The 26288-nt window shown below is 40.5% G+C and overlaps 1 protein-coding gene across 3 annotated transcripts in view; it reads left to right on the top strand.

Moving 5' to 3' along the window:
- The window catches only part of SLC24A2 (solute carrier family 24 member 2), a 240492-nt gene that overhangs the window by 202648 nt on the left and 11556 nt on the right, over positions 1 to 26288 (top strand). For all 3 annotated transcript variants that reach the window (XM_077912121.1, XM_077912119.1, XM_077912120.1), the window contains 2 exons: positions 11751 to 11891; positions 19804 to 19893. In XM_077912121.1, the coding sequence (XP_077768247.1) occupies positions 11751 to 11891; positions 19804 to 19893 (231 nt within the window). The remainder of the gene's footprint in view (positions 1 to 11750; positions 11892 to 19803; positions 19894 to 26288) is intronic.

The raw sequence follows: 26288 nt of genomic DNA, 5'->3' as shown, positions 1-26288 counted from the left end.
ACTGTTAGTAACACCATTTGTCATTGTGCTTTCTGAAGGAGTTTGAAGAACGTCTATTAATCATGCACATAAAATACATTAAGGGCTGACTATTAAGAAGGAAAAAACCTCCCTGGAAAAAAACACTGGCATTAATATTACTATTCCTATGAGAATTTCTAATCCATTTGATAATAAAATGATGAGAATGATTTTTGAATTATTTTTTATGATTCCCCAGTAGCTTTTGAATTGACAAATCTTTCATGATTTGTATTGACAAGATTTATGAAACCCATGGAAACAATACAAAAAACAATTTACAACAGCCATACAGAAAGATATCCATCTTGTCCGTAGGTTGCATCTCAGAATTATTTGGGCAAAAATGCAAAGTGAAGAAAAGCAATTGCATTCCACCAGACTCTTCAGATGCCATTTTACATTGCAATAAAATGGTCTCTTGGCTTTCAGAGAACTTAGGTTCAGACAGCTCCATCACTCTCACAGCAAGATACTTTGAAATGTTGATTTCAATTCAAAGTCCTATAGAAGCAAATTATGTTTTTTCAGGTTGCCATTGCTGAGTGAAACCTTATTTTGTTTTTAATATCCCAAGTTCTTGATGCTTGGTTGTTGTTGTTTTGTTTTTTTTAATTTTTCATCTCTATGTAAAACAAACCATATGATGGTATTATAAAGGGAGTGAATTATTTCCTACCACTAGGTGGGCAGAGATTTATCACTTTTAAAAAACTTGTTTGCTACGTAAATGTTAGCTCTGTTGGTTCAGGATGTCCACACAGAAGGCAGTACAAATGTCTCAGATGGTGCATCCTCCCAAAAAAGAAGATGCTTTTGCCTTACCTCTTTTTGACTTACCTCTTAGAAAAACGTGATAGAAACATAGAAGATTTTTTTAAAACAGTGTGGAGAGAATGAGGTATATTGCTAAATCTATATATATAATGCAAAGACATTGAGAAACTAAGAGAACAAGAGTAAAGAAGTTTTTCAGAGAATGAGGATGGGGAAAGTGATTCAAAGTTAATTAAAGCAATTAAGTGATTTATTTCAAAGCCCAAAGAAACCTATTGAAAACTGAGATGTTTTTTTAAAAGATAAATATTCATATGGTCAGCGTGTGTAAGTCTGCTTGGGCTACCATAACAAAATACCATAGACTGGGTGGCTTAAACCACAGAAATTTATTTTCTCACAGTTCTGGAGGCTCTAAGTCCAAGATTAAAGCTCTGGCCAATTCACTTTCTGGCAAGGGCTCTCTTCCTGGCTTGCAGGTGGCTGCCTTCTCTCTATGTCCTCATATGGCCTGTCCTTGAACACATAAGGTGGGGTTGGGAGCATCCTCTGATGTCTCTTCCTACGAGACATTACTGCTGTCAGATGGGAGACCCACTCCTCTGACCTCATTTAAGTACTTCCTTTGAGATGCCATCTCCAAATACAGCCACACCAGGGGTTAGGGCTTCAACATATGAATTTTGGAGGAACACAAACATTCTGTCCATTATTAACAGTCAGTAAGGACTCATGTTAGAGTTGAGTAAATAACAGTTTTCCAAATGCAGCGCTCTGGTTTTCCATCATTGGGATCTAAAAGTTTTTCTTCTTTCAGATTCTCCTGTTTTCATTCCTTTTTCAAAGAAAAAAAATCTAGCAAATGGCAAATGAGTTTTCCTTAGCCATACAGCCCTTAGTTGACCCATCCCAGAATTCTGAGTTTGCTTTCAAAATGACTCACAACACACCTTACTTGGCAAATCCTGAACTATGGCTCCCGGGGTCCCCAAAATTCATTTTTCCTTGTGTCACTGAGAGATTTTGAGTACAGATTTTTGGGCCTGTGAGGCCAAAATGATCCACAACCCAGCAGTGAATGTTTTTATAGGTCATATTTTTCATATGCCAATTTTAAGCATGATGTCCTATTTCTGTAATAGATATAATGGTATGTTGACCCCACTAATTGGCCAATCAATTTAGGGGAAAATGGAAGAGAGAACCACTTACCATCCCTCCCTGGGCCAGTTGGTATTTATGGTGGGAGTTTATCATAAATTTCTATTGCTATTTCTACTCCTATTTAAGCCACCTAGTCTATAGCACTTTGTTATGGCAGCCCAAGCAGATTAATACACTCACCACATGGATATTTATCTTTTTAAAATTATCTATCTATCTATCTATCTATCTATCTATTTATTTGGGGGGTGGGAGAGGCACAGAGAGAATCTCAAGCAGACTCTGCACTCAGCACAGAGCCCAAGGCAGGACTCGGTCCCACAACCCAGAGAACACAACCGGAGCCAAAATCAAGAGTCGGAGCTCAACCAACTGAGCCACCCAGGCACCCCTAAATATCTCATTTTTGAATAAATTTCCTTTGTAAAGCACTGGTGTGATTTGAGCTTACAAAATGGAGAGCACTCTATGGAATATTTCTTGGGAGGCACCTTTTACTTGCCAAATAGTTGTTGATTTCGGAGACTTTCACTGTATTAAAATGTGACTGCATTTTTTGGCAACTTTACCTTTGAGAGTTCCAACTCTGCTATTGTTTTTAGCTCTGCACAAAACACAGAATCAAGGTGTCACAATATTATGAGTCTTGCCATCTGCTTGGAAGCTTTGTTTCTGATAGAAAGTCTACTTACAGCCTACCTACTGAAATAAAATAGCATTTTCTCCATAGAGCTGTGGAATTCTCCCTTTCATCCTATTTATAAAGGCCTTCTATTTAGTCATCTTACCTAAAAGGAAAGTAAATTAGATTGTTGACATCACTACAGCCAATGAACACTCAGTAAATGTTGGCTGAATGCATAGATGGAGGAACAAAATTATTACAGTTTCTACTTTTACATCAGATCATTGAATTATAGAATTTTATTGCTAGAAGTATCATAATTCACTTAAGTCAAACTTCTTTCTCTTAGATGTCTTTGAAGAAATTACTTTCCTAAACACCCAGTAAATGTTGGTTATTATTGTTATTTTTAATGTGTTTACTATGTGCCAAACACCATTTCAAGTAACTTTCATGAATTATCTCAGTTAATTTTATAACAACAGTAATGTTGTAAAAGAATGTTCTGGAGCAGAAGTGGGTCTTCTTTATTAATTCCTTTTCCAACAACTCCTTCATTAGGTAAGGCACTTTCAAGATTCTTCTCTCTCTAGGAGCCTCCCACACACACACTGTACAGGCACACACACCTTTTCACTGGTTCCCACGGAAACCTAATTGGAAAAGCAAAACATGCCATCTTTGTCAAAGAGAGTATTTTTAATGCTTCAATAATGAAAGAGGCCAGAGGTAGGAGGAGAAGCAGATAGTCCCTGTTTAAGGCTGATGCTGTTTTGTTGGGCATATTCTTCCCTTGAGGTTCTACTGGCCTTTGAACACTGAATGCTGGAGTCTAGAAATAACCCACCTCCTATTTCAGTTCTTGCTAAAGTTAGCCTCAGGAAAGTTTATTATTGTAAAGGGCTTAATCCATCTTCGATGATGGCCCCTAGATATTCATTTTAGAAGTAGCTAGTGCAAGATTATCCAGAGTTATGGGAATCGGGGGTGACATCAGGCAATGAAATGCACATAAAATCTCAAGCCCTCAATTTGGCCATTGGCGTGCTTGGTTGTCACCCTCCTCCCACGTGAAGCTGGCACTAAACTTCAGTACTTTTTCCTTGGGCAGAGATGCTAAAGAACAAGTCTTCCTTCTTCACCTGCATTTGAAGTCCTGGCCTCCATTGATATCAGCCTCACATTTCATTTTTAAATTTGTACCTGGCACCCTGGAGATCTTCCCCACAGAGTTAGAGGAGGGAAGAAGGTTCTAAGTTTCAAATTAGACTACTTCTCAATGCATCACAGTGGCCCCTCCTAGTCACATACCTCCCAAATCTGCTCTTCATTTCCCCTTCAGAGCTGCCCTGGATGTTATAACAAGAATGCCATAGAATGAATAGCTTAGAAACAACAGAAATGTATTCCTCTCGGTTATGGAGGCTGAGAAGTCCAAGATCAAGTGATAGGTGATGGAATCCACATCCTGGTTCATAAATGGCCATTTTGGTGACTGTGTCCTCACATGGCAGAAGGGGCGAGCTAGCTCTCTGAAGGCTAATCCCAAGAACACTAATCCCAATCACAAGGGCTCTGCCACCATGACCCAGTCATCTCCCAAAGGCCCTACTCCCTAACACCATCACACTGGGGAGTAGGACTTCAACATGAATTTCAGAGGGACACAAGCATGTAGTCTACAGGAGACTCAAAGAAAAGGAAAAGAACATAACTAAAAACTAAGGTGTTTCTGTTTACCTTTTCCTAGAAATGTGAGCCATCCAAACCATCAGAAATTAGTTCTAGGGAACCCTGGGTGGCGCAGCAGTTTAGCGCCTGCCTTTGGCCCAGGGCGCGATCCTGGAGACCCGAGATCGAATCCCACGTCGGGCTCCTGGTGCATGGAGCCTGCTTCTCCCTCTGCCTATGTCTCTGCCTCTCTATCTCTCTGTGACTATAATAAATAAATAAAAAAATTTAAAAAAAAAGAAATTAGTTCTAGGCTCAAGAAAATTAAGCAAAATTATGTCAATTAAATGCTTTAGCTATGTTTGCTATAGCTAGGATTTTTGGCTTAATAGGTCAAATTTATTACAAATAAAGCTGGTGTATGAGTGGAAAACATTAGAGAAGGTGACAAAACATGAGAGACTCCTAACTCTGGGAAATAAACAAAGGGTAGTGGAAGGGGAGGTGGGGGGGGGGAATGGGGTGACTGTGTAACGGGCACTGAGGAGGGCACTTGATGGGATGAGCACTGGGTGTTATATGTTGGCAAATTAAACTTCAATTAAAAAATTAAAATCAAACAAAGCTGGTGTAACTAGGCATAAAGCACATTTTTTTTTAGGATACCTATTTTTTAGGAGGGAGGAGGGGAAGCAGTATGAAATGGGGAAAGAATCTTGAGCTGGGAGTGAAATGGGAGGTCACTCGGGCCCAGCCTCACACTATGACCTTTCTTCAGCATACCACTTCATCACAGGGCCCTCATCCATCAAGTGAGAAGGTGCGACCACAATGTACTAGGGCCCTTCAATTCTGAAATTCAGGAGCTCCTTCTCTTGGAGCCTAGAGCTCCTATTCTAAATATCTCAGAAGGCTTTGATTGTAGCTTGTCTTTTGTGATCAGGGCCCATACAGTGAACCAAACGGCAGAACTTCTTGGTCAGGAAGGTAGACAGTCCCACAGTAAAGCATTGCCCCTTCAACACAAGTTCTGTCTCACAACGACATGGATTTTAAGGGCTGCTGGAGCCTAAAATGTAGTGTGGTGTACCCTACAGATCACATGTAGTATATATTCTTTGGCCATTCCACCATTTCCATTGATTTGCCTCAGGTCACACAGCTAGTTAGAGATGAGATTCATGGCCTAAGGGAAGAGGATTAACACACATCAATCCCTGGGTCTCTACCAGGAACTGTGCGTCCTATAGTTGCCTGAGAGTTACCGTCCCCAGTCTACAGATGAATGTCTCCCATATGGTCTAGACATTACACATTAGTTCCTTTTTGAAAACTCTGTTGGAGTGTGATATTTTTAATATTCTTGATGCACCCACCCAACCTCACTTCATAGGCTCAAGCAGATGTTTTTATGGATCTGTTTTCCCACTCTCGGCCCCTCTGGGCCCTGTAGGTGATTGATTCTCCTAGCATGCACCACATTCTTTTGGTGAGCTTTATCCCATTTGGCCATTCATGTGAGCACCTATGTGGCTGAACAACAATGGAGATATAAACTCCATATATCTCTCCTTCAGATATAAATTATAGAAACAGCAACAATAGCAAATATGTTAAGGAACATTCTAAGTAGAAGTATAAATCACTTAAAATCTTAGCCTTCAGCCAACTTGACCATGGCTCAATGCTTTAGAGTAAATGAGTTATATTTTTCATGACTATTCAAGTGCTAGCATGTTATTCTACTCAGCATCATGCCACACTGAAGGGGCTCCCCAATGAGAAGAAACGGCCCTCCCCAGAGCTGAAGAGTGTCGTTCTTTTGTAGGGGATAGACAAGTGAGAACTTCACTTCCAACCCAAATCAAATCCTAACTGAGCTGAGAACTGGGCCGATCCAGTTGATCCTCTGAGATTACTCCTTGTGAACTGAAGATGTTATTAGCAATCAATAAAACTAAACTTGAAGATGGCCTATATTTAGATGACTTCCGGGTTTTCATTTTAATTCTCTGATAGAAGAGATTGCATTAAAATGGGCTCACCTTCACACTGAAATCTTTCACAATGCCCTTCACAGACAATAATAAGAAATTGGCTTGCTTCCAAGAAATATTTCTCTGGCTGTAGAAGTGACCTCTGGACTGGTGAATCCAGCTCCAGCCCCTCCCCTGGAGACCTGATGCCTGTTCTAGGGCAAACCATCCCTACCAGGCACAAGTGGAAATAGTATAAGATGTACATGCAAGGAAGCTAAAAAGATTCTCATGAGGGGCATCTGGGTGCTGTCAGTTAAGCATCTGTCTTCAGGTCAGGGCATGATCTCAAGGTCCTGGGATGGAGCCCCACATCAGGCTCCCTGCTCAGCAGAGAAGTCTACTTCTCCCTCTCCCCTCTCCCTCTGTGATCTCTCTCCTCTCTCTCAAATAAATGTATAAAATCTTTCAATTAATTAATTTAATTAAAAGATTCTCATGATAGTAGGCCACAAGTGGACAAGCTGTAGGTATCCTCCCATTCTCCAGATAAATAAAAAATTAGTTGATTGCTCCAGAGACCTCCCAGTAGGTACCAACTGAACTCTGGAAGTGTTCTCTTCTATCTGTAAGTGTTCTGATGGCCAGATCTCCAGGATCCAACCTTCAGTATTGATAAATGAATCCTAGAAGGTGATTGCCCAGTTGTCACTTAGGATAACTCTCTCTCTCTCTCATTCTCTCTCTCTGTCCTCCCCCCCACCACACACACAAAGTTATCCAAATAATTCCATTCAACCACTGAGGAGTTTCAGTTTTGAGGCTGCCATCCCTTGTTTTACAAAGATTCAAGGCTGCTTGCAAAAATACTTCTGAGGAAAATAGTAACATGAAGAATTTTAAGAAAAGTCAGCACAAGAGGAGAAGGAAAAGGAAAGGGTGGGCCTGGGATAAGCGACACAGACCCCAGAGCTGTGATGGGTGGGTGGAGTTTACAGATTTGACTCTGAATCCCCCAGGGCAGAGCAAGGGGAAGAAATAGTATCATTTACCTGATTCACAGTATTTCTAAGATTTTTCAAAGTTGCTCAAAAGAAGCATGACTTTTCCCAGTGCTGAGATGTGAAAGATATTTTTCTCCCTTGATTCCTCAGAAAGAGGACATTGGATTAGTGAGGTTCCACTGCGAGCAATCAAAAGCCCAAAGTAACATGGCCTGAGTACAATAGAATTTTAGGTTTCTCTCAAGTCACTATACGTAGCTCAGGACTAGAACAGCTCTTGATGGGTATCAGGAACTCAGATGCTTTCATATTTTTTCTCCACTTCATGGTCCAAGATGACTGTTAAAGTTCTGGCCAAAATGTTCCATTCCAGCCAGCAGGAAGAAGGAAGGAGAGATTAAGGACACACCTCCATCCTTTAAAGATACATCCTTAAGTTGCAGAGGATTTTTCTGATTACTTCTTGTTGGCCAGAACCTCCCATGGCCATGCCTCATTGCAAGAGAGGCTGAAAACAGAGCCTTTCACTTGACGGGATGAGCACTGGGTGTTATTCTATATGTTGGCAAATTGAACACCAATGAAAAATAAATTTATTTAAAAAAAAAAAAAGAAAACAGAGCCTTTATTCTAGGCCTAGGTGAAAGTGGGCTTTCTGTCACCCATGAAGATGCACACTTTCATCTAGGCCTAGGATAAAGGCTCTCAGGTATTGAGGTTAGGGTTTCAACATAGGAATTAGGGGAGGGCACCATTGAGTACATAACAGGCAGAAGCTCGAAGCTCCTGCCTCATGTCCTGCCAGGACCCATGAGCAGGGAGCCTGATGAGGGGCTCGATCCCAGGACCCTGAGATCAGGGCCTGAGCGGAAGGCAGACACTTAACCAACTGAGCCACCCAGATGCCACTCTGTCCTCTCTTTTAAAACCAAGTTTCCTTGAACCCAGGAGTTAGGACCTAGTGTACTAGTTTGCATGAGAAGACACTCCATGAATGCCTGCAGGTGATGGTGGTCACTGCCTAAGACATCACAGCAGGAGCAAAGCCTGGAAGCCAGGACTTCTTATTCTCTAGCACCTACTCTTCCCACCAAGCTGCACTAATCCCTTCATGGTCTGGCACACAGCACACATTATGTGGGAAGGTAAAGTCATGTGTTTTAGTCTCAGATTTTTCCGTATCAGAAACTATAAAACCCTAAAGAGCTGATTGCTGGCCTTGGTTTCACATAAGTCTAGTGCTTCTACTGAGACCCCAGCATGTATCAAACTATTTTAAACCCTTCTATCAAAAGTCATTTGAATTTTTTCTGGGGCTTTTTTTTCATTGTTTTGTTTTCTGTGGACACTCCACAGAAGCTTTTGGAGGTTTGGATGGGTTGCTACAAGGTCAAAGCTGAGATGCCACAACTCCAGGAAAAATTGAAAAATCAGTACACTAACCTCAGTGGCCTCTCACCAGGGCTGAGACTAATGAACAACATGCCAGCAGCCCCAGCTTGGGCAAAGGCAAAACTGGCCCCAGAATTCGAATGGTTTTTTTTTTCCACTTCTCTAACCAGCTTGCAAGCTGTCGCCCATTGAATCAGTGAGATTGCACTTGGCAAGAAGACAATGAAAATTTTCCCCAAAATATGCTGACAGCCTTGCTCCCAGGACACCTCTTGAAACCACCCCCAGGTTCTGGGCTCCTATATTCTGTAGCAGAACTCTTTCCCAAGAGGCTGTGGATTCTGGATGAAGAGCTCTGTTTATATGGCCTGAAAGCCAGGTTCTTCTTCTTGCCCATTTCTGCCCTAGCAACGCCACCTCAAATGCAGCTTTTGGAAGCTGTACAATATAGCTAATTGTTTGCGCTGGACAGTAGTGTGTTTAGAGCTTATGCATCTAAACAGACAATTATTTTCTGCTATTTGCTAGTGGCACTGCCTGCCTGGTGACTTTGGCAGATGGAGAAAGGAGCTAATCCGTAGGTTATAAGCAGAAGGGTTATTGATGAAATGTCACCATCTGTTGGTGTCATTAAAATGATATGAGTCATAAAGAGTTGCTTTTGTTTTTTCTCAGAAAAAGGTTAGCTTAGAGTCTAGAGAGAAGTTGCTAGATTGTGGATGGCAGTTGGATGGGACTAGGGGCTGCGAGTGTCAGTCCTGGAAGGGGGAGGAGCCTTGATGAGCTTATCAGATCAGCTTGATGAGTCTTTCGAGAGGTGCTGGAATCCTCTGCCTGAATAGAACCAGCCATCTGGTATGAGATGAGGTCCTTATTGGGAATGATGCTTCAACTATCCCATGATTCCTCCCTATGTCTGAGTCATCTAATGGGGGAGGGGGAAGTCATTCATTTGGGATAAACAAGAAAGATCATACCTAGGAGGGAGCAGTTAAAGCACACCTGTCTCCTAAAACTCTCATTGGCCTCGTTACAGAGAGATTATTCATGCAGCCAGCTGACATCTTGGGAGGCTGGCAATCTCAATGGGGAATGATATTTTCTATGTCTGCTGTATCTCCTGGGAGGACATGGAGTGATCTCAGAAGAGGAACCCATGACAGTATGCCCAAGCTTGCATCAGACATGGGAGCCCCCAGGATGTAGAAAAGAAAGCAGCGAGTGGAACCATATGAATGATATAGTGAAGGAATCAGCTTCTGGTCTTTTTTTTTTTTTTTTTTTTTTTTTTAGCTTCTGGTCTTACTGAACTTACTGTCTTCCTCCCTGTCAATTTCATTGATTTCTTCTGTAACTTATTTATTATTTATTTTCTTCTGCTTACTTTGGATTTAATTTGCTCTCCTTCTTCTAGTTTCCTAAAGAGGAAACACAGATTGTTATTTAAACTTTCTTCTTTGCCAACATGTTGCATAGCAAAGGGATGGAGAGCATGAGAAGTATACTCAGTGAGGATCCGGATGACCAAAAAACTGGTACCAACTTCCTAATTCTGCCTATTTATCTAATCCTCTTGGTTCACTCGTATTTGCTGTTTATAAACTCTTTTACCCACTGCCAAGGAAGGACATATGCCCAAAGAGAAAGAACCTGTTATTACCAACTTTTTTCAGTATGGCTTAAGATTCCTTTTACATATATATATATATTTTTAATTTTAACTCATGGAGAGAGAGTGTGGGTGATTGTGTAAACCACTACAAATTCTTTTGGCAGTACTAGGGTTGAAATTATAAATAAACATAACACCACAACGTATCGGCCTTACACCCAGCCTTGCATCTGGTTGAGTCCTTTTCCCCTCTCCAGTTGGCCTAAGCCTGCCCGCCACACATCCCCTGCCCCTCCCAAGGAGAGGGGTGCTGGGGCGGGATGGGGGGGGTCAGTGCTGCTGTTGGAAATAGTGCGCACTGCTGGAAGCAAGAGCCACAAGGGGTGGGCAGGAGCTTCATGAAGCCTATGAGGGTTATTTATATGGTCTCAAAGGGAGGCATCCATGAAAAAGTTCCTGATGATATTTTTAGATCTGATACTTGATCCTCCTGCAGCACTTTCATTTTTACACAGGCAGGGAAGGGAGTGATTGATGCTGTCTGCAGTGCTGTTTTGAAGGCTTGGAGGGTCCATCTGACAGGCTAATGGTCAGACTGCCTGGCCCGTGGCCACCTCCTGTCTCTTCTAGATCTGGAACTTCAGAAGCTGCTGACTTCAGCAGGTGGCACATAAAACCCTAGCCGCTTGCTGCCAAGTCAGACATTCTGAAGTTTACCCCTGACTCTGAGGTCCTGAGGTCCTGTGCAGTTGACACTCATGGGTTCAGTCTCTTGCTCTACTCCCATACTCTGTTTCTCTGGGAATGGGACACAGGACTGTGGAATAAGCCTTTGACTGGAATGAAAATGGTTTAGAATTTAACAAGATGATTGTATAGTTTAAAAGCTCACAACCATACAATAATCCATGTGTTTGACTATTCCAGGGCTAGGGAAGAGAGTTGAGTATTATTACCGAATTGTTTTTATAGTTACTTTTATTTGCCCACTCAAAGTCAATGCTCTAAATATATATAAATTTATTTTTTAAAATAAAAGCATAGATATTTAAGTTTAAATTTTTTTTAATTAAAAAAAATCCTCCCCAAGGATTCCCATAATGAATCCTATAGCTTTATCTTCGAGGAGAAGGGAAGACACAGAGAAGGGGGGCATTGGGGTCTTTTGCTCTGTGGATATGGTTTCTCATAAAAAGTCCATGGATCATAGCTATAGCCCATTCCAGTTGGATGGTCATTTCATTTAAGTGAGAAGCTGAAGAGTGTTCAGGGAGAGAAAAGGAAGCCCCTGAGTTCTCATGGATGTGCAACATATTGTCTATCCCTGGGATTCAGACTCTGATACAAGGGGTTCTCTTACAAACTTAAAAATCATATGATGACGCTGGTGGGATAACCCAAGAAAATTCCTGATGGAGTCCCAAGCCACCCTCCCTGGCTATATGCTCTTGCTCTTGTACATGGTCATCTTTTTCGTTTATTCCTTCATCTCTATTTTTCTACAACAGACCACAGAGACGGGTGAAGATGAGGAGGACCAGCCTCTCAGCCTGGCCTGGCCTTCCAACCCCCGCAAGCAAGTCACATTCCTAATTGTTTTCCCCATAGTGTTTCCTCTCTGGATTACCTTACCCGACGTCCGCAAACCTGTGAGTAATCATTGTTTAATCGACTCCTTGTGAAAAGCTCAGTGTATAATAATATGCACAGGCTGCTTCTCTTTGCCTTGAGAGGAAAAGAGGGGGTAACATATGTACTTGTGTATGCTTATATATGTCTAAAATTTCTCTGGACAGGTACACAATTATAGTGATTGTTCAAGTTATCTGATCTATGTAACAAGCCACCTCAAAACATAGTGGCATGGAAACAATAAACACTCCATTCTGTTTGCAGATCCTGTAGATCAGGAATTCAAATAGGGCACATTGAGGGTTGCGTGTCTCTGCTCCGCAACATCCAGGGCCTCTGCTGGGAAAACTGAATAGCTGTGGGATGGACTCATCTGATGTTTCTAGGGGCAGAGATGATTCAAAGGCTGGGTTCGGCTGCGATGGTCTGTGGGAGAGCCTAAATGTGGCTTCTCCATGTGACTTGGGCTCCCTCACAGCATGGTAGCCTCAAGATAGTCAGATACTGTAGACAAGAGGTCAGGGCTCTAAGAATGAGTGTCCCAGCAGCACAAGGCAGAAGGTCTTTGATGACCTAAACTCAGAAGTCACAGCAAGCCACTTCCACTATATTCTAGGGTCAAAACATTCATAAGTTTGTCCTGATTAAAGGAGAGGAGACAAAAAATTTACCCAGAATATGTCAGTGTCATATAAGGTATGACATCTTTGATGGAAACAGTGTCAAAGAATTGGCAACCATGCTTTAAAACCACCATTCAATTCAAAAAATAATGTAAAGAAACGTATTCGTGTAGTGTAAATGCCTACTTGTCTGATCTTCTCAATCCTGTATTGCTGTCATTACTACCATCGATATTCCTTTCTACCATTATTATGTACCAGGTGCATTGACCATAATACCATCTTATGAGCAGCAAAGTACAATCTAAGTATAGATCAAATCAAAAGAACATCTCTCCTAGTGTTGAACTGGGTTCTTGGGCCAGTGCCCCAAAGGGTAAGGGAACTAATGATAGTAAGTAGCTGTACGTTTTGGTATGGCCCTGCACACACATCTCATTCAACAAAGGTGTGCACCTACTGTACATCAGACTCTGCCCTATGTATTTCCAATAAGTCATATTGTGGAATCTCAGGAAATAGCTAGCATAGGAATATGTGTGTACACACCCACATTTTATATTTGCATTTCTTATATATAATGTTATATATTATTGGCATAAGTGGAAAGAAACTTACACCCAAAGAAGTTAACTAACTCATCCCTGATCACTTCCTCAGAGATGGAGCAAAGTTTCAGATCCAAGTCCAGGTGACCACACAACTTGGACTCCCGCCCTATTTCATGATACCAGAAAGTGGAAGTCCAAGAATATCATGTCTGAATGCATTTACAATAAGGCACTGTGGTAACATGCAGCAAAATTGAGCATAAGTCTTAAGAGCCCCATGGTGATCCCACTCTCAGTACTTTAAGAAGGCAGAAGAAAAATCCTGTCCCCACTGACCTATAAATAATCCAGCTGGTGGAGAGCCATGTCTTGTCAGGTACAGGCCAGAAAAGGGACCCCCTCATGTAAGGACTCCCAACGTTAGAGGTTTCCAAATAGAGGGTGCATGTAACAAGTGTGACTTACTTAAAGCAGTATTTAAGTTTCTTTATTTACAACATAATTGCAGAACATCTGCTCTGTGCAAAGGCCTGGCTTCCTGGAAACCTCCAGTGAATGAGCTGGAATGTGTTGAGTTTCTTCATGGCTCACGTCACACTGACATTTCTGAGATGCGCGTGCTCACATGTGCTCTCTCTCTCTCACACACACACACACACACACACACACACTTTCTCTCTCTCTCTCCTTCCATTGTTCTGTTTAGACGAGTGCTTTTGCTCTGCCCCAAGGAGGAAATTCAGAGAGACAAATATGAGTTCCTAAATTCCTGTGCCTAGTTTAGTGTGGCCCCATATAGGAGGCTGATGGCCTGCAAAGGGGGTGTCAGCACACAGCCACTGGAGCAGTCAGGAAAAGTGTGCAGGAATGGGAGGAAGATGCCAGTAACCAAGGCCTGGGCTCTCAGGTTGGGTTGGACTCCTAGAGCAAGGGCTGGAAAAGTGCTGGTTGTCTCTGTGATCTGAGCTCAAAGGACAAGGACGCTGTTAGGGAAGATCAAAGCTCTGAACCAGCGACTCTGGGACAACACACAGGACTCCACCATGGCAGCAGTGAGCTGGATCACGACAGCTGTCCTGGCTTATGCTACAACCCCAAAGGATACAAGGCAAGAAGATGCAGCTGCACATGATGCTCTCCTTTGTAATACTATGGACTGATCATTCACTGTGCACAAACCTTGAGAGCCAGCTTCTGGGCCTGGGTAGCCAAGAGCCATCCCTGGGATGAACTGGATTTTTTTCTCTTTCTTTGCATATACTATGTGCTGTCCCAAGCAAAAATGCAACTCTCAGAGCATTTGGTGGTTTTAAAATTTCCTTAGCATATATTTATTGAATACCTATTATATGCCAAGCATCAAGCCTATACCCGAAAAGACATGTGAAGACACAGAATTCACAATTCCTATCTTTAAGGGGCTCAAAACTTAGTAGAAGAAATAAGGCATGTAACTATAGGGCAAGACTAGCTAGCCATATCAGTGACAGTAGCTAGATTCAAACAAATGTCCTGACTCCATCAGTGTTCTCATTCTACCACACTGACTACAATGTTTTCCCCCCACATAACTCATGAGCTGTGCAACCTTGAGAAAGTCACTTCTCAACTGTGAACCTCACTTTTCCTCCTCTCTGAAATACAGGGAGGGAAGATCTCTAGATTCCCTGCCAGCCATGACATCCTATGATTAAGGAAAGCATAAAGAGATAACCATCAATGCAGCACTGCAAATTTAAGGGGACCGTACATCCCAGTTTGCCCAGGATAATCCCAGTTTAATCTCAAAACATCCTGGTTTGGAATATGAATTATATGGCCATCCTCTGCATATACAAAACGCCAAATGAAAAACCATGCCTGTGGATACAAAAGCCAATAAGTGGCTTCTTGATCATGCTTAGCATGATCAAGAAGAGTTTCATTAGGTTTGGTCTTGTGTCTGTTATCATTTGCTGTGTGACACACCAGCCCAAAACTTAGCAGCTTAAAAAAGTAAGCAATTTTTAAATGCAGAATTCTATGAATTGACCATTTGTTCTGGGCTCGGCTGGACAGTTCTGCTCACTTAGATGGCTGGGGTCTTGTTGGCATAGGATCATGTCAGCTGGAAAAGCTCATCTCTGCACCACATGGTCTCTTACCTTACGTAGGCTAGTCAAAGCTGATTCACGTGACAGCCACGTTCCAAGGGCAGCAAGAATGAAAGCTACAGAGCCTCTTGAGATCCAGTTTGGAATCCCCCCATGCTGTCACTTTTACCATATCCTGTTGGTCAAAGAAAGGCATAAGCCCACCCCAGAGTCAAAGGACGGGAAAATAGACCCCACCTCTTGGTTATAAAGGGTTGTGGCTGTTTTGACAGTCTTCATGCTCTGCCACAAGGGCCTTTTGAAAAAATATCAAGGGAGAGGAAAAAGAGGAGAAAATTATTAATTAATAAACACGTGCTACTCCGGAGGGCCTGGCAACTCTCCGTCTCCCAGTAGTTTTTGAATTACCCGTGGAGATGAACGTTCCAAACCTTGACAGTAATTACGAGGAAAACATGATTTTTTTAGTATCCATCCAGTTTCAGAGTAAACAGTACTCCCACTTGTTTTTATTTCCCCTTTATTTATATGCAAATTATATGACAGTGTTTGTGGGATTGTACACCGTTCCAGCTCAGATTAATTCACTTTTATAGTTTTCTTAAAATAATGGCTTCAGTTTAAACGCAAAAGAACGAAAATATAAACCTCAATGAGAAACATGTCTTTGATAAACACTGAAAATAATAAAGGAAATAGAGACCCCAAAAGTTATATTCTCTCCTGATCCAGGATGGAGTTTCTTACAAAACAGGAATACATCAAAACATGACCTTTTGAACTGGGAAGGTACCTAAGAAGTCAGCTCTGTTTTTGCCATTGATACCATTCATTGATTGGTTCACCAAATATTTATTGTGTCTGCTGTGTGCCAAGCATAGGCTTAGCAAAAACGAGTGATTGAAACCCAGAGAGGTTTAGTGACTTGTTCAAGCACACCCAGCAAGTAAGAGGCAAAGTCAAGACTCTCAGCCAGGTCTCTGCAGCCACTTCCATCTCTCTGAATGTCAGTTCCCTCAACTCTTAGAAAACAAAACAAGGATAACATCATCTAATAACAACCACCATTATTATCTCAGTACTTATTATGTGGCACTCCGGTAGACACTTTGTGAACATGAAATCCTCAGAACAACTATATATCGTTATTTCCCCCTATTTTACAGATGAAAAAACTGAGGCTTAGAAGATGAAATTATTTCTCTCAGATCACATCACTGGTAATTGGTGAGCAAGGATTTCAATACTGGTCCTATTAATCCAGAGAACACACTTTTAATATTAAATAGGATTGTTTGGTGGACTGTTGTTAGATATGCATGCCCCAGGACCTTGCACAGAATAGATGCTCAGTGAATATTTAGCCATTTAAATCAGTAAGGATACGGCCAATTTGTGCAATCAGCTAATGTCCAGAAATATTTCTCAAGCCAAGAAAGTATCCCACTGATGTACTAAAAGCTTCTAATGAGAACATTAGCTGTCAATTATACACATAAACCATTACATTGGGAACAAAATGGCCGCCACATGGACGCAATTTGCTTTTTGCTAATTAGTATGAGGTTCATCCCAGCAGATGTTAGGATGAGCCACCCTTACTAACCAAAAATTGACATGTCAGACCTTGGCTTCAAGGGCTATTTTCTTCCTTCCAATGAGACTGGTAACTAAATAATTGCACAAGTATCACTGGGTAGTGATGTCTGGAATGAGACCATAGAGTCCAAATAAGGGGAGTCATTCAGAAGAAAATGAAAGAAGAAGGAATTACCTGGGCTGTGAGATTGGAAAGGACAAGATAGTTTGACAGTTGGGAAACATTTAACTGAACTGCTGATGCATAAAGGGTTGATACTTCCCAATCAGGGATGATATGGGAGGTTGGGCGAGGCAGATGGCCATACAGCTGGAATGCTAGCCTCTACCTCCCCGATGCTCCTTATATTTTTCTGCCATTCAGAGAACAGGCTGGGATTATGATCATCATTATCATTATGTCTGTAAGCTGGGCATACTTTGAGCATCATTGACCTTGTTTTTTTTTTTTTAAGAAAAAAATTGGTATAACCTAAATATTAAGAAGGAATACCTGCTGGATAGTCAGACAGAGCTGGGTTTGAATTTCAGGTCTAGTTCAAGATCTGGGTACAGAGTAGGTACCTGGCCTTTACCTGCCCTTCATTTATGATGAAGACCTGGAAACTTACAAATAAAAACTATCTTTAATTTCTTTTCACTGAGTCCCTAGTATAACACTAGGTACATATAGATGCCCATGAATTACTAATTGGCCTCTTGATCAAGAATCATAAGCATCATCAAAAGAGGTTTTCATTAGCAGGTTGATGTGAACTTAGTTCCTTTATATCCTTACTCTGATTCCTTAGTTTCTACCTTTTGACTAGGAATGTTCCATGGGTCAGGGATGATATTTTTCAGATGAGAAATATCTCCAAATAATTTGATTCTAACTCATCACACTACATCAATGTGCAGATATGCAAAGGTATAACAAAATAATTACATATTTAATAAATGATCTAACCTGTAAAATGAGCAATCTATGAAATGAAGACTCTCCCAAGATCTCCAGTACATATGCCATACCATAAAGTATGGAGATGGTACTCCATTCCCTCACAGGATGCTCAGAATCAAGCTCACAACCTGATTGCTGCTCCAATCACATGCGTGGCCCCATACAAGAAAGGCCTTTTCCTTCCCTGTCACACAGCCTGGCCATACGAGAAGAAACTCTTACTCACTTAGGATCCTGAAACAGTGACGTGCGACCAGAAGAAAAGAATGGGAACTCCATTCAGCTAAATGCCATGTCTGGAAAAACTTGCACTGTCAATTTTAAGGTTTGGGGAATCTGCTCTCTAAAATCCAGCTAAAGCCTCAGCTCTAAAGGAATTCACTCTCAGAAGTAAATGTCTCAACGTCCACTTTGAAAAATGGATTACTTTTTTTTTTTTTCCCATAACCCACTAACGTGTTCAGGCCCCCAGTAGGGGCCTGAGTCTTTAGCCAAAATATTTTCCTCCCACTCCCTGGGGTCTGATGTCTCTCTCAATTTAAGCAAGCCCACAGGTCTTGCAGATACTACAGCTAACAAACAGCGCAAAAAAAGTCAGCACTCATTAAGCAAAAGAAATTGTTATTGTGAAATTTAACGGAATGGCATGAGTGATAATAAAAACATATATTGAAAATTCAAAATTAGTAAAGAGAACATAAGCCTGGTCTGGGGTGATAGAGACTGTGTTCATTATTATTATAGATATTCATTATATATATAATATATCTATAATAACATATATATTATATATATAATATTAATATATATTAATATATTATTATAGATATATATAGAGAGATTCCTCTTAATGAAGCTCTCAAAAGCCATGACAGAAAGTGTTCTGTGTGGCTGCCCAAGGTCTGCTCTTTAGACAATTGAAATAGCTTTCATCCAAGTCAACTCCAGAATTCACTTCCCTGGACAAAATTGGATGGAATTATCAAAGCAAAAAATGAGATTGTTTCTCATACTGGAAAGCTTTGAAATAAAAAGCGTTCGGTTGGCAGTAATAGGTGAGAGGGTGAGGGCATTCTGCTACCCGAGTATGTTTTAAAGGACCCCAATTTTGGAGAAAAAAAAAAGCTATCAACAAAAGGCCACCACAATCCAGTGTAAGCCTGGATCTCTCTGTAGTGGGGTCAGGTAAAAAACACTGCATTTTGAGTATCTGATTTTGGCTAACATTTGAAAGAAACTAAAAGTGTTCACACTGAGCGCTGAGCAATTTATAGAATTGGTGAATCATTATGCTGTATTGTACACAATATAACATTGTATGTTCATTATAATTGAATTTAAAAAATAAAAATAAAAAGTGTTCAGACTCTAAGTCTGCAATTGCACAAAGGCCAGTGCTCAAAGCAGAAATGGACATAATACAGTCAGGGGTGCGGAACAGGAGAAAAAACCATCCCAAGATCATCTACTCTACCTCCTGTGTGAAGAGCAACACATTGGGCCTCTGTCTATACTCTATAAGGGTGGTTCAAATATGTTCTAGAGTGTGGCTGTCATCAGGAATCTATAGAAACTATGGTGATGACTTCTGTGTGGCTTTTCCCAGTAATTCGTGGTACTATAAGATGAACCTGTTTTGCAACCTATTGATCCTTCTTGTTAAAAGCAATTAATCACATAGTTTTTCTGGCTAATGGACTGATAGGATACATGGGGTGAAGCAATAGAAACTGATTCTGATGAACTTGAGCAGAAGGGAACAGAAGAGGGAGGAAGGCTATGAGGTGGTCAAGAGATTGAGGGCAAGGCTGAGAAACCAGGCCGTGGGAAGGGCAAGGGGCAGGGGGCATCTGAGCAGCCAGCAGCAGAAACAGACATTCTCTTCAAGAGACTTCCATCTCAGGAACTTTCTTGGTGATGATATGGCTCCAACCAACATTCCCAAGAGTGAGTCTTCCTGTTCCAGCTTGACTGGAGTTAGGCAGGGCCTTCTGATTGCTGAGCCTATGAAGATGGAAGGCAATGGAGAAGTAGCGGCAATAGTGGATTTAGCTTTGGTCTGTCAGATCCACCTCACTGGACAGCACTGACACTCTCCCCTCTTTCTGGTTCTCTTTCAGTCATCAAGGAAGTTTTTTCCCATCACGTTCTTTGGCTCCATCACGTGGATCGCTGTATTCTCTTACTTGATGGTCTGGTGGGCACACCAGGTAAGACCTCCATAGGAAGGCCCATTTGCCTGGTTCTTCTCATGGTTGCCAAAGGGCTAATCAATGTGTTTGCTTTTGAAAAGTGTCAGAGGATATTTACCCCAAAGATACAAATGTAATGAAACAATAGGACACCTGCACCCCAATGTTCATAGCAGCATGTCCACAATAGCCAAACTGTGGAAGGAGCCATGATGTCCTTTGACAGATGAATGGATAAAGAAGATATGGTAATATATACAATGGAATATTACTCAGCCATCAGAAAGGATGAATACATACCATTTACATCAACACGGATAGAACTGGAGGGTATTGGAACGCCTGGGTGGCTCAGCAGTTGAGCATCTGCCTTTGGCTTGGGGTGTGACCCCAGGATCCTGGGATCGAGTCCCAAATCGGGCTTCCTGCATGGAGCCTGCTTCTCTCTCTGCCCCTCTTTCTCTCTGTCTCTCATGAATAAATAAATAAAATCTTAAAAAAAAAAAAAGAACTGGAGGATATTATGCTGAGTGAAATAAGTCAATTGGAGAAAGACAATTATTACATGATTTCACTCGTATGTGGAATATAAGAAATAGTGAAAGGGACTATAAGGGAAAGGAGGGAAACTAAATGGGGAAAAATTAGAAAGGAAGACAAACCATGAGAGACTCCTAACTCTGGGAAACTAAGAAGGGGTTGCAGAAGGGGAGGTAAGTAAGAGGATGGGGTAACTGGGTGATGGACACTAAGAAGGGCTCATAATGAGATGAGCACTGGGCGAAGGGCTCATAATGAGATGAGCACTGGGCGTTACACTATATGTTGGCAAACTGAATATAAATAAGATATTTTTTAAAAGGAAAAAAAAAGAAAAGTGTCAGAATAGTATTGTGTCCAACAAGACAGGATACATATTCCAGGACTAAAGGATTTAAGCCTACTTCACTTCCCCATGCCTCCTGGTCTCCTCCTATAGTGGGGAGTCAAATCAGCACAACCCTGAACATCCGTGTGGAGGAGGTCCCCTCAACTCTTCTTGCCTTCTGTAGCCTGAATCTAGGCCTACCCAGGTCTAAGAGGAATGGCAAGGTTTTACCTGATTCCATGACACTTACTTCCTCTTGACAGCCGCTCACCTCATGCTCTCACCAGCTTTTCAGATTGGCTCTAGGAAGAGAACTGGAGACAAGAGAGTCTCTTATTTGAACCTCAGTTTGCTATCATGATGATGTATTTTGCTTTTCCCACTTTTAACTCAGTACTAGTCGTAGTGCCCATCACAAAACTAAATTCTCAGGAATTGTTTGCTGTAACACATGGATGAAAGAATGAAATGCCAACATTTCACATTCTCAGAGATGATACTGGTAACTATTACTGATCAAATGGGTACCAGATGCTGGACAATTCATATCGCTTTGTCCTCCTGATCTTGACAGTCACTGTGTTCATAGGCACAAATCCCATGAAGGAGGTACTATTATTATCCACAGTTGGAGGAGTTATGCTTAGAACTAATAATAAAAATCCTCAGGATCATATAGGTTTAAGTAACAGAACTGAGATTATAACCCAGAGCTCTGAAACTCCAGAACCTATGCTTTTATCCTCTATTATAAGCTGCACAAATTTCAAACTTCCCACTTGTATTCTTTGTTTAACATAGTCTGAAAATATATATCATATACATCTGATAAAGCACTTGTATCCAGGATATATTTTTTAAATTCTTAAAATTCAATGATGGAAAGGCAAGGGGCACCAGACTGGCTCAGTTGGTAGAGCATGTGACTCTTGATCTCAGGGTCATAAGTTCAAGCCCCATGTTGGGTGTGGAGCCTGCTCAAAAAACAAACCAAAACAAAACAAAACAAAACAAACCCCACACACAAAACAATAAAAAGGCAAGCATCTACAGGCATCCTAATGTTTAAGATGGACAAAAGATTTGAATAGATATTTTACCAAAGATGTGAAAATAGATAATACACAAGAAAACATGCTCAACATCTTATTCATTAGAGAAATGCAAATCAGCACCACAGTGAGATACCACTTCCCTCTCACTTAGGATGAATATAATAAAAAAGACAATAACAAACGTTGTAGAGGATGTATAGAAATTGGAACTTTTATATATTAGTGGCAAGAATGTTAAATAATGCAGCCTCTTTAGAAAACAGTTTGGCAGTCCACAAAATGTTTAAACATAGAGTCACTATATGATCCAGTGATTCCACTACCTGTATACCCAGGAGAAATGAAAACATCCATACAAAAATTTATACACACATGTTCACAGAAGCATTATTCATAATTGCCAAATGATGGAAACCACCCAAATTCCCATCAACTAATGAAACCATATACAAAATGTGGTCTGTCCACACAGTAGAATACTATCCCACAATAAAAAGGAACAAAGTACTAGTACACGCTACATGTGAATGAATGTTTAAAATATGCTAAATGAAAAAGATAGTCAAAAAAGACCCCATGTTATATGACTTTAATTATAGGAAATGTGAAAAATTGGCAAATTGGCAAATCTATAGAGACAAAGTACTTAATAGTTGCCTAGGGTTGGGGAGGTTGGAGGGAATGATGAGTGACTACTAATAGGTATGGGGTTTCTTCCTGGGATAATGAAAAAGCTATAAATTTAAATTATGGTGATGGCTCTACAAGTTTATAAATATACTAAAAATTGAATTATCTACACTTTAAATAGGTTATTTTTATGATATATGAATTATATCTCAATAGAGTTGTTTAAAAATAAACACAAGGGGAGCCTGGGTGGCTCAGTGGGTTAAGCGTCCAACTCTTGATTTTGGCTCAGGTCATGATCTCAAGGTCATAAGATCAAGCCCCACATCAGGCTCTGCACTTGGTGTGGAGCCTGCTTGAGATTCTCTCTCTCCCTCTCCCTCTGCTTCTCCCCTCCCTCTCCCCGCCGCCACAGCTTGCAGTCGTGCTCTCTCTCTAGACAAATAAACACGAGATACTACTTCACAACCACTAGCATGCCTATATTCAAAAAGGCAGATATGCGTTGATGAGGATGTGGAGAAGCAGGACTACAAACATTTATCAAAACTCACAGAACTATACACTTTTTAGAGGGTGAGTTTTACTGGAGGTAAAATTATACTTTGCTGTATGTATGTAAATTACACCTTAATTTAAAAAAAAAAAAAAAAGAACATATACCATCATTGAAAAAATCCACTGGAAATGTCAGTCTATATTCCCAGTATTATTCCTTCAAGATACTGCATATTATTCCTATCCTAGTTATTTTTTAAGGAGTTTATTTGTTTTTCATGAGAGACACGGAGAGAGGCAGAGACATAGGCAGAGGGAGAAGCAGGATCCCTGCAGGGAGCCCAATGTGGACCCAATCCCAGGACCCTGGGATCACGACCTGAGCCAAAGGCAGATGCTCAACCACTGAACCACCCTGCATCCCTATCCTAGTTGTTTTATGACATTTGACTTCAGATTATTCTTCCTGGATGTTTCCAAAAAATTGTTGACCCTGAAGAAACTCTGCTTGCCCCAAAGTCACAATTTTTCCACATTCACTGAAAGTCATTTGCCACCAATATACCCAGATATCATTACAGTAGGTAAGCTGCTCCTCAGCCTCCAGATTTCCATGCTAGAAGGACTATTTGCTATTCATAACATGTAATGGGTTTTTAAAAAATAATTATCTTTATTCTTAAAAAAATAATGGTTATTATTCTTTCCTGTCCTGATAAAGAAAAAAGGGGTTTTTTTTTTTTCTCACTTGTTTTCTGGATATTTCTCTTTAGCCATTCTAGAAAACATCATCCTATTGGCTTCCATCTTTTTTGTCCTTTTTAATGATTATCTTAATTCCATACTCTTGCTTCCTTTTCATTTTCTTGTAGAAAAAATGCAAACATAACGCCAAGAACAATAGTAATTACCAAAAGGCCCAGGAATATAAAGTGCATAAAGAGAAACCTTACTTTCTAGTAAAGCATAAGAAGTTTTTCTTTTCTCCTCTAGAAATGCTCTTCTCTTTTAAGACATCCAGAGATCTGATCAAAATAGCAGATTCTTTTCTAAGCAGTCTAGCTCTAATTCTGTTGCTTATACTTTTGAGCTATAAAGGCCAGAAAGACAATAAGTGCACCATTTAGTGTTCAACTATTTTATTATCCACAGTCTTACCAACAATAAATGCTATTTAATACCATTATTTAGCTACTGTTTGGCCAAAATTAAATGCCCTTTACATAAAATGCTTTATGCATATTTTCCCTTAGTTTTTGTTACTTTCTATTGTATTTGCATCATGAAATTAGTAAATGTCTTGGGTTATCAGAACATTAGGTTAAAATCTATCCTGCATCTAATATTAGAAGTTAGTTCCAAGAGTCAAATACGACCTTGTGTCTCATTTTGCCAATATGACATTTTTGCAGTTCCTCCTTAAATCAAGGCAATGACCTGCATCACACAATATTCAGAGCAGCACTGAATTTGGATTCTGAGTGGCCCCATCATCTACTTCAATCAGAAAACAGGAATTCCATCCAAGAAACATCTGATGTCCTTTCTACCCCTAACTTCTCTGATGCTAGCAATTTGATCAGTGCTATCCCATCCATGCACCTGTTATCTTGCCTCTAACTCTCCAGAAGCCAAATTCAATGAAATTTTCTTAAAATGAGCTTATGAAGACTAGTTCTCAATCAGTGAAAATGTTTCTAGGAGCCACATAGATTCATCAGAAGTTTGATGTACAATAAAAAATCTTCATTATTTTCATGATTTCCTGCATTGACTGATAACTGATGCCTATTAAATAACTGATGCCTATTAAACCCACTTCAGTCTCTGCTTCCAGAGCCCAGCGGCTAGTCTGATAAGTTGGAGAGGGAAAGGGGTAGTGTCTGAGCTAGCATAGCTGGTATTTATTGAGTATTTATACCTGACACCGTGTTCTTTGCTCTGTCTGCATCATCATATATAATCATCAGAACAGGGTGGACATTATCATCCCCATTCTAAAAATGATTAAAACCAAGGCTCAAGAAAGTTGACTACCATGTACTGTGAGTGACAGGCTAAGATTGGCACCCAATTCTCCCTTTATCTGAGCCATCACTCTTAGCCACACCATCGTAATACCCCACTTCAGTTTCTCTTTTTTTTTTCTGTCTATAGAGCCATTCAAACTCCAAATACAAGTGTTGTTTTAAAATAGCCACTGCTTTAGAACTCCCTTGAGGAATCATCCTATTTATTGGGGATGACAATCATTCAGTCAGCATCTTCAGTCTTTGAAAATGTTTCATTCCAAATCTAACAAACAAACAAACAAAAAAATAGGTCATCAAGGAGACTTGGGCACTCCTGTGTTGAGCACTTATTTAATTTTTTCTAAGAGAATCAGTGGAAAACATGCTAGTAAAATCACCTAAGTATATAGATTGACTAATCTATTCAGCAAATAGATATTGAGAGTCTATTAAACACCAGGCGAGGGACGCCTGGGCGGCTCAGTGGTTGGGCATCTGCCTTCAGCTCATGGCATGATCCAGGTCCAGGAATGAAGTCCTGCATCAGGCTCCCTATGGGGAGCCCGCTTCTCCCTCTATCTCTCTGCCTCCCTCTGTATGTCTCTCATGAATAAGCAAAAAAATAAAAATCTTAAAAAAAAAAAAAACACCAGACAATATTCTATATATTAAGGAGAACAAGCAGTGATCAAGCAGTGATTCTGCTTGCATGGACTTCCTTTCGGATGGGGAACAAAGAATCTTTGCTCCATGAGGATAGGATAAACTACTTTAGCTAACCAGGCTCTAGAGCAGACATGACCATCCAAACAAAAAATAGCTCCCAGCTATGCTTTTAAGTTAGTGGAAACCATGCTATTACTAATAAATCACAAAAGTTATTTAGAAATGAGCTTGTTCTATTCCCTAAAAACTCTTATTCTTACATGCTACTCTGGCCCTTTGAATTTTTTTTCCAAAAATGTTGAGTGTTATTGAGTAGGCTGTTGAAAACCAAATTGGGAGCATCATCTTAAAAGTTTTCAGAACTGCAGTTGACCAACTCCAGGAAATACATAAAGTTTTTAAAAGTCCCAAGAAGATTCTTTAAAAAGTTGCTCAAGAGAATAGAGGAACCTCCATCTGAGGCTAGATAACTGTCCAAAATAGACTTTATCAGTGTTAAAAGGCAATGACTGAAATAAAACATAATAATGGTCCCCCTTTGCTTTTCAGTAACCTTGTACTATTTGCAAAGGGCTTTTCCACAAATGTTCTTTTTTACTCCTCCCAATCACTTGTAAGATAGGTATTATCATTCCCCCTTTAAGGATAAGAAAGCAAGGATCAAAGACATTACATAACTGGCTA

Source organism: Canis aureus, chromosome 10, assembly GCF_053574225.1.
Source record: "Canis aureus isolate CA01 chromosome 10, VMU_Caureus_v.1.0, whole genome shotgun sequence".
Lineage (NCBI taxonomy): Eukaryota > Metazoa > Chordata > Mammalia > Carnivora > Canidae > Canis > Canis aureus.
The sequence above is the reverse complement of the archived record's forward strand: the minus strand, read 5'-3'. Positions and strand labels throughout refer to the sequence as shown.